General features: G+C 49.5%; 5 protein-coding genes across 5 annotated transcripts; all 5 read right to left on the bottom strand.

Annotated features, from left to right (window-relative positions):
* Window positions 1–98: 98 nt before the first annotated feature.
* On the bottom strand, window positions 99–5793 carry CABS01_09002 (uncharacterized protein; the record flags this gene model as incomplete). Its single annotated transcript, XM_060542360.1, has 8 exons — window positions 99–299; window positions 373–681; window positions 771–1686; window positions 2078–2392; window positions 2446–2835; window positions 2899–4589; window positions 4662–5532; window positions 5603–5793. 8 exons carry the CDS (start codon window positions 5791–5793, stop codon window positions 99–101), a joined length of 4884 nt encoding a protein of 1627 aa, XP_060400641.1.
* A 724-nt stretch (window positions 5794–6517) lies between these two features.
* Window positions 6518–7351, bottom strand: CABS01_09001 (fungal cellulose binding domain-containing protein; the record flags this gene model as incomplete). Its single annotated transcript, XM_060542359.1, has 1 exon — window positions 6518–7351. The coding sequence occupies one exon, from the start codon at window positions 7349–7351 to the stop codon at window positions 6518–6520; it is 834 nt and encodes a 277-aa protein (XP_060400640.1).
* A 2261-nt stretch (window positions 7352–9612) lies between these two features.
* Window positions 9613–11359, bottom strand: CABS01_09000 (tannase and feruloyl esterase; the record flags this gene model as incomplete). The annotated part of the gene is made up of 4 exons (XM_060542358.1): window positions 9613–9839; window positions 9911–10511; window positions 10614–11023; window positions 11077–11359. 4 exons carry the CDS (start codon window positions 11357–11359, stop codon window positions 9613–9615), a joined length of 1521 nt encoding a protein of 506 aa, XP_060400639.1.
* Window positions 11360–11977: 618 nt separating this feature from the next.
* CABS01_08999 (uncharacterized protein) lies at window positions 11978–12157 on the bottom strand (the record flags this gene model as incomplete). The annotated part of the gene is made up of 1 exon (XM_060542357.1): window positions 11978–12157. The coding sequence occupies one exon, from the start codon at window positions 12155–12157 to the stop codon at window positions 11978–11980; it is 180 nt and encodes a 59-aa protein (XP_060400638.1).
* A 355-nt stretch (window positions 12158–12512) lies between these two features.
* Window positions 12513–14381, bottom strand: CABS01_08998 (uncharacterized protein; the record flags this gene model as incomplete). Its single annotated transcript, XM_060542356.1, has 5 exons — window positions 12513–12774; window positions 12830–13011; window positions 13059–13290; window positions 13351–13760; window positions 13827–14381. The coding sequence occupies 5 exons, from the start codon at window positions 14379–14381 to the stop codon at window positions 12513–12515; spliced, it is 1641 nt and encodes a 546-aa protein (XP_060400637.1).
* Between the last annotated feature and the right edge of the window lie 109 nt (window positions 14382–14490).

Raw genomic sequence — 14490 nt, 5'->3', positions numbered from 1 at the left:
GGGCGACCAAAGCAAGGCATCAGCAATGCTCTCAATCAGACCCTGTCAATTACGAACTCTAGCCTCAGACACTCCAAACAGCAGGAGACTCAAAGTTATCAAGCAGCTCTATTGCCTTGCATTGGGACCACCTGCCAAGTATGTTCCGTGAAGATCAGTGTGCCGTCCTGCTGTAAAGCATACGGGTCCACGTAGACATTGAGACCGATGTCCGACGTAGTAAGGTTGAAGACTCGAAGCAGCATGTAAACTGTGCAAGATCCTCCCGGGGACGTTGACGCATCTGTGTAAGACCTCATCTATGCATTTCCATAAAACCTTGGTCAGCCAAATTGAACGATGCACCCATTGCGAAAACTTTTGAAGCCCTACCCTGTTGTACTGATACTTGCTTACAAAGAACGGTCTTGCAGCATCTCCGGGCGTGGTCTTAACTTCGATCAAGTATTGGGGCTTCTTGCCGGTCCACTTGGTCCGCTCCAAATACCCCTTTCCGATAAGAATCTCAGTTAGAACTCCAAACCTGTCGTCGTAGACGATGTCGGCAGTCTCTTGACCTTCCCAAGGAGTCACGTAGGAGTATTCGGGATGAACTGCCACATGTTTTCGCATCGTACTTTGCCAATCGTCCATGCCAAAGCCTGGAAGTGGAGGTTTGAGATGCGAGAGCAGTTCATAAACCTGGAAGAAGCCAATGAGTAAAGAGTCTCGAGTAGTCATCGAGGACTGTGTCAAAGAAAGTAGACACGTTTTAGATTATCTGTACTCACAAAGAGCTCGCCGGCGGCGCCGATCTTCTTGTCACTTCCTGGAGGTATCCACGGACTGGAAGTAGGAGTCGAGACACATTCTGCTGACTGTCCTGTTCTTGTAGGACCAAGGTCAGGAAACGATCTACGCCGCGCAGAAAAGATGACGTTGTTGAGTATTCTCAGATACTCTGCGCTGAACGCATCGAATCTAGGCAAGGCCGTAGCAGTGGGTGTCGTGGAAGTTTCCCCAAAATGAAAGATGTCTGGTGGTAGGCTTGCGGCGGCTGCATCGACAGGTGAGTTCGGCTGCAAGCGATAACTTCTGTTGCTATCAGGTGAAGCGGGAGTACTTGTCTGCTGCGTAAATGTAGGACGAGTAACAGCAGATCCTGAAACGAAACGGGGCCCCGTCAAAGAGAAGGGTCTTATGGGCATCTCAGCCGCGAAACCTTGGCGTTGAGAGTCTGCCACCGGCGGAGGCGAGGCATCAGATCTCTCTTCGAACTCTTGGCCTTGATCGTCTTCATTAATACCGCCCAAGTCAATAATCCCTTCTGCCTCTAGGATCTGTGACACGCTTTGGATCGGTGCGTTGAGAGCTGAGCTCATTGCACTGATGGCTCGGTGTGGTATTGCACCACAAATTTGTGTCTCGGGTTCCGTCATGACCCACTCCAGAAGACGCCTTGGAAGACTCGAGTGATAACAGAAATCCTGCCTCTCTTTGCTCAGAGGGACGTATATCTGTAAGCGGCCAGCCGCCTCCCGGATATGAAGCTCGCTTGATGACTTGGCATGGATGTGTGCTTTACCATCCTGAACAAGGTGAATCTCAGATGAGATTCCATGCGTTTCGAATACTTCGGTGGCACGGAGTGTGTGATATAGACCATGGACGTCGTCCGAACGAGGACTGTTGAAGTGAGACGCAACCCTAGTGTCGTTATCAGGTCAGTGAAACTTCCAGCTTGAGAACCACCTGAATGAGAGTTCAGGCAGGGAAGTCTGTTATTAAATACCTAGAGATTCCACCTGCTCTCCTTCTAATATCTCTATCAGGACGTTGCAATCTGATTTGAGAATCGCTGGCAACAGTAGAGATTTCCTTTACGGAAGAGGAGAGATATCGGGAATCTAAACCTAACCAAGAAAAGAAGTTACTGAGCCTATGAACTTCATCAAGAGAAAAGTCCAGAAACTTGACTTTAGAAGCAAATATCGCGGCTAAGGGTTTGCGGTCCCTAATAACGAAATGTGTGCGAAAAGTCTCGAGACAGACCTGCCCATTTGGATATTCAACGGGAAATATGGCGCTTTCCAGTAACTGCTCTGGATCAGGGTACAACGTTGCAGTCTGAAGAAGGGTGTTCACCGCCCATATTGTTTCTTTAACTTCGGCAATGGTGACGGCTGTTTGCTCAGTCCCCTTCTTCAGAAGCTCATCGCATGCCATTGCAAGAGTTAGTCTTTGTACCCCGAGTGTTTCGACGAAGAAGTCTTCCAAGTCTTCGTAGATGGAGCTGAGAGTCGTTCGTCCCTGAATCTTAGCCCCGCTTGACCATAAGCACTCGGCTGTTGTACACCATCTGAACGTCTCGCCATTCGGAACGAATATGAGAGGCGTTGTCCTGAAGAGGGTCCTGGAATTGACAAAGTCAGACACTTTTCGTTAAAAATGAGCTATGAAACATACCTGAAGTCCTTCAATTGACTTTCTGACATGTCGCAGACGTGAATAAACTCGTAAATTTCCACAACCCAGTCGAAATCATCGCAATTCGCACCCTTCATGTGCTTCAGCTCCTGTATGCAGCATTTTTCGTCCCAATCTCCTATTCCCAGGGTCACCTTCATAAACCTCTCCAGAGAATCCACAGGATCTTCGGAGCAATCGTTCGTGAATCGCCCTTCAAGAGCAGTGTAAGCGTACGGAACACCTGGGGCTGCCCAGACACAGGTATCCGGCCTTCTCCAGGTCAGTATGCCGTCCTCAGCTGCAGAGATTCTAAGAGGGGCCGTTCTTTGTTCTTCTTGATTGTTGTAAATGGGAACCAAGATGCAATGTCTCTGGCGGCAGAAGTTTCTACGTCTTATCAATTACTTGTCGCTTGTCAATTTCTTTGGAAACTGGGGTGTAGCTCCTTACCTCACAACTGTGGCAACTTGATCTTTGGATGCAGACTCCTCACACCGAAGTTGTATCATTTCGTAGAGACCCAGAATCTTCCTATAGCTCCCTTGTTGTGGCTGACCTTCAATAACCTTTTCAAGAATTGACAAACGCAAGTTCACGTCATCTCGAGCTCGGACACCAAGCTCGTTGACTAAGAAGCCCCATTTTGAATGATATGAAGCAGAATGTGCGGCTTCATCGATTTGAAGGAAGCTGATTGTTGAATCTCCAAGGTAGGAGGAAACAACAGCCTGGAGCTCTAACAGTGGCAAAGTTGTCTCTGCGAGTGGGTAGTCCCTGCCGTCCCTGCATGTGATGTTGAGGTCTCGAAGGTTGCGAAGGAACTTCGAGGTACTCGAGTCATCATGATTCAGCAGCATCCAATGATGTTGAAGTGCTTCGATGAAGCTTTCGGGACGAAAAAGGCGGACGTAGTTGAGCTCGGGAGAAAGACTTTCCGGAGATGTAGAAGAGGTTAGTCTCAAACGACGGCGTACTTGCAGGACACGCTGAAGCCAATCAGACCATGTCTGCTCCAACCCTGCCGGTGTCTCTGGAGGACATTCGGAATACTGATCGTGAAGAAATGACACAAAGCACCCGTCTGGATGAGTTGCCGTAGGCTGCAAAAGACGGCGAGGCTCGTAGGGGCCGCTTGTTGCCAGGTAAACATCTTGGCGATGAGGTTGTTGAACCTCCATTGTGTGATCAAAGACAAAGAGATTGGCGAATGCGGTCGAGCTCTCTACGTCATGAGAAGTGTCGTGATGAGACGAATATAAAAACTTCAAATTACTGACAGATGCCAGCAGAGTTGCCTCAGTCTTAAGGATCGGTATTGGAGCCTCAAAGATTAGTTGTTGGATCTCTTCAACCGTTGCTGTTTGAACACCAAGCAGTTCAAAGAGCTTGTATCGATCGTCGACAGCAGATGCCTCAGGACTGACGAGAGACAAAGGAAGGTCTGCGGGGATTTCGAGATCATCCCCACTGTAGGGGAAGTAAATGGGTCGCTTGTTGCGATTAATCGAGGTCCAACTGCCATCTCTCAGAGGTATGATGTCCAAAGTCCGAATCCTCGCTAAGCCCTGTGAGGATGCCGTAGCCACGAGTCTCTGGATCATACTGGCAGCTCGTGAATGCCACTGAGGACTGGTGGATAGATTCTTCATTCTTGATTTATCGATCGGTTGGCCAAGGTCATGTTCGATCCGAGCTAGTCTGTCGTCTGCAGACAGCCATTTCAGACCGTACGGCTCTAGCAAGCTTAGATCCTTGACCTGGTATTCTTCGGCAACATAGATCTCAGCATCAAGGTCGTCAAATAAAGGAGTCCCAGCTTCGTCGAGCCAATTGGACTGTAGGCGACACAGCGAGTGAATGCCCCCCAGGTGACCGCTCCCCCTTGTGCGAAGAATCTTGCTCGTCTTGATACGGCTTACAATGTCTTCGAGCAAGCCACTCCAGAAGCTATCCCAAGGGTATGAATGTCTCTGTGGAAGCCACCTCATCCATTGAAATTGCAACATGGGATGTTGGCACATCTCCTCCACGGCTTTGAGGAAACAAGTCGCGATACCATTTCTGATTGCCAAGTTACGTGCAGATGAAATCACAATTCCTTCGCGAGACGAGTTGGTGACGAAATCAGCTTGGATGATGAACTGCTTGTAAATCAGCACAGGCTTGAAGCAATGTTGTGGATGGAAAATTCTGTGCTGCAAAGGCCTACTTACCTTGAAGCCCAAGGGCATCATTGGAAGGAACGCGAAAACTGGCTGGTTATCAATGATGGGGGTGTAGTCATCGGTAAGTGGGAAAGCCAGGATAACTTCAGTCTCAGCATCCGCACGGCCATTGCCTTCAGAAAGCTCCCTATTTTCGTTTGGAGGAGCATCTTGAATCACTTGACGTGTGACGTGATGCTTTCTTTGGACAGTCTCGCCGGAAGAAGACTCACGGTCGGAAAGCCATACTCTCTCTATGAGAGTGCTCGAACTTGAAGTTGAGAAGGAATACTCCACTCGTTTTGTTTCCGTGTCATTGTCGTCGTGAAACTGGATTTCGATGCGTCGCAGATTCCTCAGAAAAAGCAGAACGGTGATTGGAAGGTTTTCGAACTCTCTGTTAATTTCCTCCCTCTGCCGCGCCGCCTCTGAGAGAGAAGTGTCATCGTACTGATGAAGATGAAGTGTGATGGAACTTGAAGCTTGTTCACACTGCGGGATAAAGTCTGGTTCCCAGATAGGGGTAACCATTCCCAACCCGCTGTCGCCCTTCCGATGGGTGAAGCTGAAGGAAAAGTCGTTCGAGAGTATGTTGACTTTGTAGGCAGCCATGAAGACGGATTTGAAGCCGATACCTTTTTCCCCGATGTAACCATGACTGCGATTCTTTGAGCTCTGGCCAATCGCACAGATGGCTTTGAGGTCGTGATAGGTGAAACCATCCTCGTTGCACTCAATTTTGATACGTTCTCGGTACACACTAAACTTTACAAAAGGCTCAACACCCCGACTGTTTGCTGCAACGAACTTATTATCATCGGCGTTTTGAAGAAGTTCGAAGACAAAGCGGGCATGACTAGTGTTGAGATTCTTTGCCAAGCTTCAGTCACGATTAGCAGCTGTCGAAGTTGCAACTGAGCAGACCTAATTGATGAGCGGTTGTAGCATACGTCAAAATCGAGGAACCGATCAGTTGATCTTTCTGTAATAGAGCTTTTTCTACGACTGATCGAATGCGTTGATTCATGGCTCCAATCTCCGTCAAGTCGCTCTCAGAAACAATGCCATGCTCCTCGGCAATCCCTTCCACGAGTTCCCTTGCGGTAGGTTGGTGGGCAGTACGCCCTGGCGCAGCTGCCATGTCGTACGTTAGTGGTCGTCTTCACGAAGCAAGTCGCAGAGTCTCAATCGTCGTCGTTGAAATCCGAAGGACTAAAAGTGAAATGCGAGTCGAGAAATGTTTGAATCAAGTCATTTCCCCGCCAAGATCTCTTGCCGCGGACTTGACGCCACCAAGTCATTTTGGACCAACCACAGGCAACACCAGAAAACAATATTGAAATAAACCTAGCAACTCGCATGTGCCCAGATTGCGGCTGACTTAATTTTCACCAATGCGGCAATTCACTCATAGAAACAAATCAAGTGATTCACCGGGCTTCCACTCAATAAATGCAGAGTCAGACCACTCATGCGTCTCACAACAAAGCCTGAGAATTCGGTTCTGCGCGGAAAACTCTTGTCGACGAGGATCTCAATTGGTCCGGACATTACGCTTTGGGTTTTAATACCAATGTGATGATAAGAGCATCGATGGCATCCTCAGGAAGAAATGGAGCTTAGATTGACGAATGCAATTCGATTCTTTTTGTGTACCCGCAATCACCGACTGCCAAGTATGTACTGAATATATGAATACATGGAAAAAAATACGTACACTCCGGAGGAGTCCTCAAGAAGGGTGGCCTCTAGCTCCTCCATGTGATGGACCAGAGAGTCATTCGGCTATCACGACACCTCAAAAGCCAAAAACGTTTTTGATGGTTGTGTCGCCCGAAGCTTGACTATTTAGTCAACGCTGTCGCTCAGCAGTCGGCCTTGGCGCCAACATCCGACGAGGCGGAGCTGGGTCCAGCGACGGTAACGGACTTATCGCCAGAAGATCCGTCGGCGCTGCCGCGGGTGGTGCCGCCAGGGATAACATCGGGGCCAGGGATGGTGTTGTAGGAGGTTGAGCTGCCCCAAAGACTGAAGTTAACGGCCGCATCAGCTTGCTTGTAGACGCCGGGAATCTTGGCACCAGTGCCAGGCATGGTCGTAGCAGTGTTTCCAGTAACCTCAAGCTGGGCGCAGGCATAGTAGAACTCAGCCTCACCGTTGTGAGCGCCGTGAAGACCAATGTGCTCGCCACGGACGAGGTACTGGCCGTTAGGGATGGTCGAAGGGACGGTGAAGTGGACGTTGTCCTCGCCGTAGCTGCACCACGCGCCAGTACGGAGAGACTCGGCGTTGCCGGCCTTGCAGAGCAGGGACTGGGAGACCTTATACCAGGTCCCGGTGCCCTTATCGGAGGCGGCATTGCTGACCGGACTCATGTAGACCTGGGTGGGGCCGGGGTGAAGCATGCCGGTGCCACCGAAGGCCTGCTTGAGGCCAACCTTGTCGCCAGCCTTGACGGTGAAGACCTTTGCGGCCGCAGTGGCCCCCTTATTGCAAGAGAAATCGGCATCAGTCGGCGAAATAGAGCCCGAAGGGATATTTTTGAACTTGGTGGGCATGTAGCTGTTTTGATGCTTGCGGATGTAGGTGTTGTCACCACCCTGTTGAGCACCGTTGACGAGGAGCTTGTCAAACGTGTAGTGAGCAGAGGCCGAGGAGACCAAGCCAAGGACGGCGGAGAGAATAACAGTGGCCTTCATATTTGCGATTGGAGATACGCGGAAAAGAATGGAATGACTTCAAGTCAGGTAAAGAGTGAATGATAAAGAGAGAGTAAGAAGAAGAATGATAGGATGGTCACGTTGGTGTGCTGAGCTGGATTTAGAAGCCTGTAGATGCGATCAGCACATGCCTTATATAATGTTGAGTAGAAGTGTTGACCATAGCACACACACACGCACAAGTAAATCAAAAGTTGGTTTACGAAGTTGAGCCTAGACATGCTTGTGGAGCTTAGCAGCAGGATGTAGGCGCCCATTCCGAGCCAAGAGTTCGGTTTAGATTGCCAACAGAAAGCGGCAAACGCTAGAGCTCGGATGAAATCCCTGCTTTAGACAAAAGCTCTAGCAAAATCCTCCAAACACGCTACGGTAAGCATAAACGACCTGCTCGGGATCGATTTTGTGGAGAAAGCGAGGGAAACCCCTGAGCGCCGGTGTGGCCTTCAACATGGGTTGGTTGAGATTGCATCTATAGCACTGGCGAAGGGACTTGTGATTCAGTCACTTCGTCAGCGGACACACGAGAACGGCGGAAATCAGCAAGCGCCCATAGGATTCACTTTGTAGGATGACATGGAAACCACTATCGCTGCGTCCAGAACGCGCAGGACTGTAAACTTGGAAAAGAAGTTTCATCGCAGCTTTGATGTGACCCTGGCGATAACACAATGGCCAAGCCCCCAGTGATTCAATCCCCAAAGGTTCAGAGACAGTGCTACGGTCACTGACGAGCTGGAAGGGACGTTATGGAGTCCACTTCCCATCCAGAAATTAGGCCTGGACAGAATTCTTGGTGACGCCCCCTAAAATACCTAGGTGGCCATTCCCGTCCTATGCTTCTGATCCTTGCGATTGGAAGAGGGTCATATACCGTACCTCGATACACAAATGGCAAGCGAATGGCGGCTACTTTCAGCGCCTTGTTGTATTTTCCTCCGTCATCTAGAGCAACTTGACGGCGACAAGCATCTATTGGAGTTGATGCCAGATGATATGTATTGTACGCAAGCTAAAAGTTCTAGAGACTCCAGATAAACGAGGGAAGTCTCCTGCCCGGAACCGAGCGCTAGCTCATGTATCATCGAATCTGCAAATTGAATCATAATATCCGGTCATGCGATTGGAGTTGCTGGGCGCGAATGGTAAACGGAGTACATTTATGATGGGCCACAGCGTTGACCTTTGAGTTGAAAATCGGGCTCGTATCTCAAACCAGAGCGATCAAATTTCTTGATCAAATTCTTTGACCCTTATGAAACGTTTGAAGCCCAAATAATTAAATGAATGCAACCCTTAATTGATGCGGAAAAGAGTCATCGCGCATGCGAACCTCTCGCGCCTCGGAACAGCCTGAGTTTCGGGGAGTGGGAAACACAGATGATGGTTTGTTAACGGGAGTCGATAGGATCTTACAAGGCGTGTCTGACCAAGCGAGGACCTTTCATTTGGAACTAAGCCCAGTGATAGGTCCGCTTCTATGCCAGAGCCTCGAATACGGAAACGGGTGGCACGGCTGAGAAGTTCACAGAGGACGGAGGGCTCTGCGGGAGAGACGCAGGATGGACGCCGCTCCAGGGCTGTTAAAAGCGGCTAAAGTGCTCGGAAGACCCTAAGTATCTGATGTTAGCGGGGACTTAGGGAAAGCCGTTAAAAGTCGCGAACGGTTCGGACTATTCGTAAAGGCTCGTCAATCCTCGGCACATATCCACAAAGTAAGGAGTCGGCATGATCCGCTCTATAGGTGAAACCTGGGGCTTGAAATCGAACCACCTAGTGCCTCTAGCAGATTTAGTAGCAGCTGTGATTTGACGACATGGCTGTTCTAATACGTGACCAATGTTTTTATCCCTTCAAGGCCATGCCGAGTGCGACAGGGTAGCAGTGCCAGGCCACCATATATTGTTTTCCAGGGCTTATTATGTCAGAATTAGTCAGTGTAGCATTTTAGTTGAGACCACATGTTTTTCTAGTTTCGGCATGCGATGTAAAGTTTCGTTTCTGCTTAAGCCGCTAGATTATTTGGCTAATTGTGATCAGCTTGATGGTTGGCATTGAGAACGCAGTAGAGCATACTCCCAAAGCATCTGGAAACAGAGAAGAACCCCAGATCACTTGAGATGGCGCTGCCAACTTTGGCGATTTTCAATCGTTGCATCCAAGCCGCTATCATCCTCATAAGGACTCTATAAGGTATTCAGAGCATGCAGCTCAATCTAGAAACCACTTGACACACCAGGGTTTTATTCGCAAACAAATGACTCCCAACTGTCAACATCTGACCCTACAAGCATGGCCGTACGAGGCCATCGGCATAGCCTTTTGGTTCTATCGCTTCCATCTGCGGGCGATGTTCCCAAAAGGGCTTCAGGATCCTTCTTCTGCTCCACCCACTCGACTAAGGCTTCGAGGGAGTTCTGTTTCCCGGGAACGTGAGTATAACTCGAGGCACCTCCGCAATGGCCACCACCTACATAAAGAACCTCATTAATCGCGCGCTCAAGGAAAGCCACATAATGGCGGCTACCAATCTCAACTTACCTGGAACCATAAATAAAGATAACCACTCATCTCGATCGCCACCTGTCACCTGACTGATCTCATTCAAATGATCAATGGGCCAGGTTGCCGCATTGAAAGGGTCGGCCCATCCTTGCGTTACAAGAAGCTTTCCTCCCCTGTCCTTGAAGGAAGTCAGGTTGGGACTGACGGAGTCAATCAAGCTTCCAACCTTGAGATCCAGCGCATCCACATCGCTAGCCCAGTCGAATGTGCTGCCATTGTAATTCAAGTCGTCGAATACCATGTTTTGCAGGAGAGGAAGAGAGAACGAAAGGGACAAACGACCCTCCTGCATCATCCATTCCGACTCACTGCCCAGACCAAACCCAGGGTAGAGGCTGATATTGCTCAGGGAATGGCGGGGTCCCGCGTATATATTCTTGGCAGCTGTGAGTTGTTCAGATGTCAAACAATGTGACGAGTTAGTAGCGGGCGTCGTGCAAGCGAGCTTGTCCAAGTCAAATGTGCATGCAAGTGGATTCTCGAGGACTCGGTCCTCAACACCGTCTAGCGTGTCGCACTTGTCTAACACGGCATTTGCGATCAAGTCGAGTGATTCTTGTGGCAAGAACGAAGCACCCTGAGAGGTGTTAGCAGTAACTACTGAATTTCATCCTGGGCCGAGATATATAACATCATGCCCTTCAAGAGCAAGCATAGACTTAGAACAGCATGAACTTACCAGAGTCACCTGCTGGTTCCACAGAAAGGACAGCGCCAGATGCGAGTACCAATTACCCGGACAGCCGGCAACAATGCCGTCGAATAGCTGAGGGTGATACTGAGCAAGTGCAAAGCCTTGGGCTCCACCGGTCGAACATCCCTTGTAATAGGTATGTTGCGGAGACTTTTCATAGTAAAACGTTGCGATTTCTTTCGCTACAGGCGTGAAGAGCGCGATAGAATTGCGGATCCATGCAAGGACTTGATTCTGGTCGTGAAGGAACGGCAAGTAGATGCCACCTGGGTATGCATCGCCGTCGTTGTTATCTGAAGCAAGATGACCGCTGTCTCCTCCCGAAGTTGCGAAGCCCTTGTTGACGTTTTCTAGCATTGAGACATAGTCGATTCGACCAGCCAAGCCGCCATTGCCTGTCCACTTATTAACTAAGATCCCGGATCTACTGAATGATCTTGCAGCCTACCGACAGCTAGGAACCTGTCATTATACGCGATGCTTTCTGGAAGCCAGACTTCGAAAAAGACATTATTGTTTTCCGGGTATGGAACGCTGCCGTTGACACGGCAGAATGCGACTTGGTTGAAAGTTCCAGATACGTTGAGCGAGTGAGTCGGCATGGAGCTTGTCGTAATTACTCCGATGTTGCTAGCGAGAGATGCGATCAAGCTCGGTAATGAGTCGCATTGTGTGCTAAAATTCGCCTTTGCCACGCTCGTAGTAGGCAGAAGCCATAACGCCAAAGTCATTGCGGATAGCATGATGCCAATCATGAATTTACTGTCCCGTTGTTCTCTACGGACAGTCGGTCTGGAACACCTTGAAAGACTATGCGCATCTTTTAAAGATACGACAACGCGCCAGGGCGGCGGCGGTACTTTGCCATCGTCATTGCATGTGGAGCTGCCAGACTCATTTGCCGGCATCTTCATCCGCTGATCGGGACATGGATCCATCTCTTCATCGAAGAAAGTATCAATTCGACCGAGTATCTGGGACCTCTTTCGGCCTCGGCGCCGAAGTTGGTGAGGGACTATGGACGAGGATGAGAGGGGCTGTGATGGAAATCTGTACCAAAAGATGTTGACTGACCAGTCAGAATGGCTGAGGCATACCCCACGGGGAAGAACTGTGAGGGTTACAATGAGGGGAATCTCTGCAGCACTCGGCCGGCGGCGCCGAAATCCGAGCTCAGAGTCCACCCTGAGAGTCGAGACTCGAGGGCAATCAAATACGACCCGCGATCTCGTCAATCGCACATGACATGTTCAAGGGGCGAAAACAGTTTTATCCCGCACTTTCTAGCAATATCAGGGGTTGTGGAGGCATTTTGCACCCAGACCTCGCGTATTGGGGACGTCGTTGCGTTAGATGGCACAGAAAGACACGTAGCCTCGATCGCTGCAGCATACTTGTTGACTTTGAAACGCATTGAGCCGACTTGTGACTGGTGAGTTCAGGATACAGGAACTACAGTTTATAAAGAGATTTTCCCGTGGAGAATACGTATGCAACCAGAAGACACCGCTCTCCACGGAAGTCGTCATGAGTACCTATGTATCACCCGAAATCATTTAGCTAATTAAATCCAGCTACTGGGTCGAGTGCCTCAGTAGTCAACTTTCCGTGTGATACCGCCGCCACCCGACTCTCCTAAGACAACAAAGTAAAGTGCTGTCTTTCACCTTTCCTGAATTGGTCGAGGTGGGCAGACGATGGGAATCTCAACGTAAAGGAAGGGAATGGGAACAAAGAGAAACTCCGTTGTCCTCGATGTGGAACTTCTGGTTGACGTGGTACGTGTGCGCCTTAAAGACCTTCAATTTCGAGGGCACCATTTGTCGTAGCCCCAGAATTTCCCAGAGTTCCCCTTCTTTTTTGCATCAAATCCCCATCGCAGGTCTACAAGGGGTAGATAAACTTGAGATTCTGACGATCAGTAAGATCAAGATCTTCGTTGTGGACCTGGATGACTTCCTCGCCCGTGTCCAGAACTTCATGCTCCTCACGGCTTTCGTCGTTCTCCAAGATCAGCTGACGCCGACGATTCTCGCGGATCAGATACCATCGGATGATTAGGCACATTGCTGGAGAAATGAACCAGAAGGCAGTCATGAAGGCCCAGGGAAGTCGGTAGCGCGGCTTGTACTTGGGCTGCCAGAATCTGAGAAAGCGCATCAGTCAATGAACCAAGCATGGTGGCCGCGGAGAGAGCTTACTCAGGGGAGATCATGTTTGCGACTGCTGCGGCAACAACACATGTGGACATCACTGTTAGCTTCTTAGTGTAGCCGGTTGTTGCTGTACCAGCCCAAGACAGACCGAGAAGATAAGAGGGCTTGAAGGTAGAAATCTGTGTGCCAACGACGAGAGCGATTTTGTTGGACCAGGGCGATGCCAGCTGAAAAGATTCAGTACTAGAATGGCTTCGCGGCATAGGAAGCTCACCTCGATAATACCCCCAACAAAGCATGGTATGTAAGAGATCGCACACGTGTAGCCGGTGCCTAGTCGAGTTCCGTAGAGCATAGCAGCTGAAACAAGGATAAGGAGTGAGCCGATGAGAGGCTTGGCAATGTTGAATAAAGCGCTTTCAGCGGCTGTAAATCCAAACCCGACGATGATCAGCGGCAGTTGCTGCGATGTGTTGTTCGGAAGTTCGTTGAAGAACATGTGAAAACTATCGCAACGTTAGACTGTTCAGAGATTTTAGAGGTACCGATTTCGCGAGGAGACCAACATGAACAGCCAACTCTTGGGATCCGAGAAAGCCTCACGAACATGCGACCACTTCCAGGAAGAGTTTTTGATGCCAGATTGGGCTTCGCGAATGGCTGAGATGGTGTGTATTTTCTCTTCTGTTGAAAGCCACTTTGCTTCCACCGGAGAGTTGGGCAAGAAGAACACGAGAGGCACGCAGACGATGAACGTAAGAATGACGCAGATGATATGCAACCATTTCCATGATGACAACCCACCAACAAGAGCGTGACTATCATCAAGGAGAATAAGCTTGTAGGCAACCATGGTAAGCAAGACGTTAGCCAAGCTCCCAGAAGCCCACCATAGAAGTTGGACCCATGGACTCTTCTTGGGAGGGAAGAATGCCTGGTGAAGGATTGTGGTACTCGGAACGATCTGGGACTCGGTCTGAACATTTTGCAAAGGTCAGAAGATAAAGGTCACATCGTGGAAAATTTATAGAAGCCCACATACCATGCCTAGGATGAATCTGAGGGCCATAAGCTCCTTGCCCGTCTTTGCAAGCGAGTGCATGCCGAGCAAGAAGGCCCAAAGTAGTAAGGAGCCGACGATGAATTGCTTTTGACCAGTCCGCTGGGATAACCAAGCACCAGGCCAGAGGGCGATGAGGTAGCCAGTATAGAACACCACAAAAAGATCGTTGTACTGCTTTTTGGTCATCTCGACATCCTTGAAAATGCCCATCGTACTGGCTTGCGACAGAGTCGACTTATCCAAATGGATGAGGAAGGCGATCCACCATGTCTGTCCTAGAAGAAACCAAAAGTTCTTTCGAACAAGTCGCTTCTCAGCCCCAGGTGACAGAATTCCAACCTTGTCTTTGTTGAGATTGTAGAAGACTGTTGTATCGTCGACTTCGCCTTTGGTGACGGCATGTTGCTGTCGTTGTCCCGCAGGCGTTCCTGGAGACGTCGCTTTTCCAGTTACGATAGGTGTGTGATCAGGTGTGGAATGAGAGATAGGTTCGATCTCAACGACCTTTTTCTCGAGATCTGTTTCGCTCGACATTTTAAGGCTTCGATTTCGCAACCGCTCGAGTTCAATATGCTCGCAACAGAATGTGCTGTTAAGAGTCAAACAATCCAGATTCAGAAGCTTTCGGAAGAGGACTGAGTCT

This window comes from Colletotrichum abscissum (genome assembly GCF_030869225.1).
Source record: "Colletotrichum abscissum strain IMI 504890 chromosome Unknown Scaffold_21.1, whole genome shotgun sequence".
Classification (NCBI taxonomy): Eukaryota; Fungi; Ascomycota; class Sordariomycetes; order Glomerellales; family Glomerellaceae; genus Colletotrichum; species Colletotrichum abscissum.
The sequence above is the reverse complement of the archived record's forward strand: the minus strand, read 5'-3'. Positions and strand labels throughout refer to the sequence as shown.